A 2,553-nucleotide genomic window follows, 5' to 3' on the forward strand; every position below is an offset into this window, starting at 1 on the left:
GGAGCCGGGCAAAACTTGTTGTAGTAGATAATGGAGAAGTTGTTGTGCTAAGGCCTGTAGGACCAGCGCATCAAAACTGTAACCATCGTCGTTGAAGAGTAGTATAGATCGGAAGGACCCAACCGAAAAACACTCGAACGTAGACGAACTACGACTAGACCCGAGCAAATTCATCAAAGACCCACCGATGATGCTTGATGTCCGTGGACGGGGGCTAGAAGAGGAGATCCTTATTTCATCTTCAAAGAGTTGTTACCGTCTTGCCTTCCCGAGCAAGACACTAATCTTAAAAAAACTCGAGGAAACATCTAAAAATACATTCCTCCCACCGGCAAGGCCGGGATCCACCACGTCACCATGGCGCTAAGGCCATCGAAAACAAGACGGACCGGCGACGATGCCGCCGAAAGGTAGAGAAACCCTAGTCATTTTTTTGAGAGAGAAACCCTAGTCTCTTTTTAGGAGAGGAGGCGCGTGCGTGGTCGTATTTTTATCTTTGCACGTCCTTATGAACATGTGGATTTGACTAAACCGTCGATGCTCACATGTGGTGGAGAATCACCTCTCAAGTATTTTAATCATTTTTCCCTAAAAAAAGTATTTTAATCATTTTAAAAGTAGTAGAACACAAGTAATAATACGGAGTGGTGGATGGGGCGACGCTACGTACATAAATATTCCGCAGTCTGTGACTACACCGTTTACGTAGATAATGGGCAATTTATTTCATGTATAACAGCAGGAAACATAATTAACGATGATGGTATAGACGTCCATTTCATCTCCTTTATTACCCCCATCACTCTAGCGGCCTAGGCGCTGTCCTGCAGCGTCTGCAGCAGCGCCGAGCGGAGGCCATCAGCGTCCTGCATCGAGGGTGGCACGTCCACGACGACGTCCTGCAGGGTCACGCCTTGCACGCGGCTAAGGCAGGCATGCTGCACCTGCAGCTCCAGCGACCGGAGCGCGCCCATCAGCCGCGCCGGAGCGTGGCTGGCTGCTGTGGTCACACGCACCGCGGCCGCGTCACTTCCCACCATCCGCACGTCCACCGCTTCATCTACCTGCACGAACTTGGAAGCGGCCACAGAGCTCTGCTCCAGTTCCTTGTTGGCCTCGTCCCCGAGGCGCGCCACGCGGGAGCGCAGCTCCGCGATGTAGGCGACGGCGTCTGCCAGGAGTGATGCCTTGTCCATGCGGGACACGTTGGGGACGGCAGCTCGGAGATCGCAAAATCGACGGTTCAGTTTGTCGCGGCGCAGCCGCTCGGCCTGCACATGGCTGACGGCGCTATGGCGACCGTCAGAGCGGGGCCCGGTTTTCCGGCCCCGCCGGTTGGTTTGGCACTGCAGCGTTGCCGGGAGGCTCGGTGGCAGCTCGGAGAGCTCAGCGCTCCGGAGGAGCGTTCTCCCCGTGGGAGACAGCTCCCTGTCCGCGTTCTGGGACATCGTGCCGTCGTCGAACAGCCATTGTTCGGGAATTTCCCGGGACACGAACTCGAGCACCTGCTGGCCTACGGTGGAGAAGTGGGAGGACGGTGAGGGTGGAACGAAGGAGGTGGACGGAGAGAGGAGATCGTCCATGGACGGCAGCACGATATCGCTACTCTATCGCTTGGAAGTGACAAGCAGAGATATGATCATATGATCGCTTGGGTGTGTTTATATACTGCTGGCACATTTGCAGTTATACTCTCGCAGAACGGATTATTTCGAAGCAGTGGCCTAGACGCATCTCATTGTCTTATGAAGTGACAGTAGCGGCTTAGAATCATATGAAGTGGCAGAGGAAACTTTATTGCGGCAGCTACATGGTCCCATGTGAACAATGTTGACTCAGCTGAGATTGAGTGCAATCAGAAACGGTATTATTTTGACAGTAAATATTGTATGTAATAGCTTGATCGTCGATGCATACTATTTTTTTTCTCGAATATGTACGAGTGTGCGTATCTCTTATAGAAAGGGGAGGGTGAAGAACCCAAACCACCATCGATGTTACAGCTTGTTAGACACTACAACATCGGCACTCTACATTGGGTTTACAATGCTGGCTCCTGACTCTGCAAATGCTTCTCTCGTTAACTGTTTCCCAGAAGTAAATGAGGTAGCAGACTGCTTAGCGAAAAATCCCTTTAGCTCTAGATCCTCTTCTTTTTCTGGGTAGTGGCTCAAGCAGTGTGGCAGGTAGAACGAACGACAAGGAGTAGGGGCCGTAGGTCCGGTGCCAGGTGGAGTGGCCGGGGCGGCGGCCCAATAGCTGGTTCGGGAAAACGAAGGTCGAGAGGGGAAAGACCTGTCGCTCGATTTTGTTTATATTTTGTTTGTCTTGAGGAGAGTCTCCGGATGTGCGAATTCTCTATTGGGCATTGCTACACGTCGGTCAACCGACCGATATTGGTGGGGTTCCGCGTCGTTCGATTGGGCGAGCTCTGGCCGTCGAACCCGTGTGGTCTTCCTCCCACATGCCACTTTCGTCTTTTCACATCCCGATTTAGGCATGCACACCATCCCAAGTCGCCTTAACGTCCTCGCCGCCCGCCAATCGACCTCG

General features: G+C 52.7%; 1 protein-coding gene across 1 annotated transcript; it reads right to left on the reverse strand.

Moving 5' to 3' along the window:
- Positions 1-812: 812 nt before the first annotated feature.
- On the reverse strand, positions 813-1,583 carry LOC119360883 (transcription factor bHLH14-like). The gene has a single exon (XM_037626347.1). The coding sequence runs from the start codon at positions 1,581-1,583 to the stop codon at positions 813-815; it is 771 nt and encodes a 256-aa protein (XP_037482244.1).
- Positions 1,584-2,553: the final 970 nt, after the last annotated feature.

This window comes from Triticum dicoccoides, chromosome 2B, assembly GCF_002162155.2.
Source record: "Triticum dicoccoides isolate Atlit2015 ecotype Zavitan chromosome 2B, WEW_v2.0, whole genome shotgun sequence".
Classification (NCBI taxonomy): Eukaryota; Viridiplantae; Streptophyta; class Magnoliopsida; order Poales; family Poaceae; genus Triticum; species Triticum dicoccoides.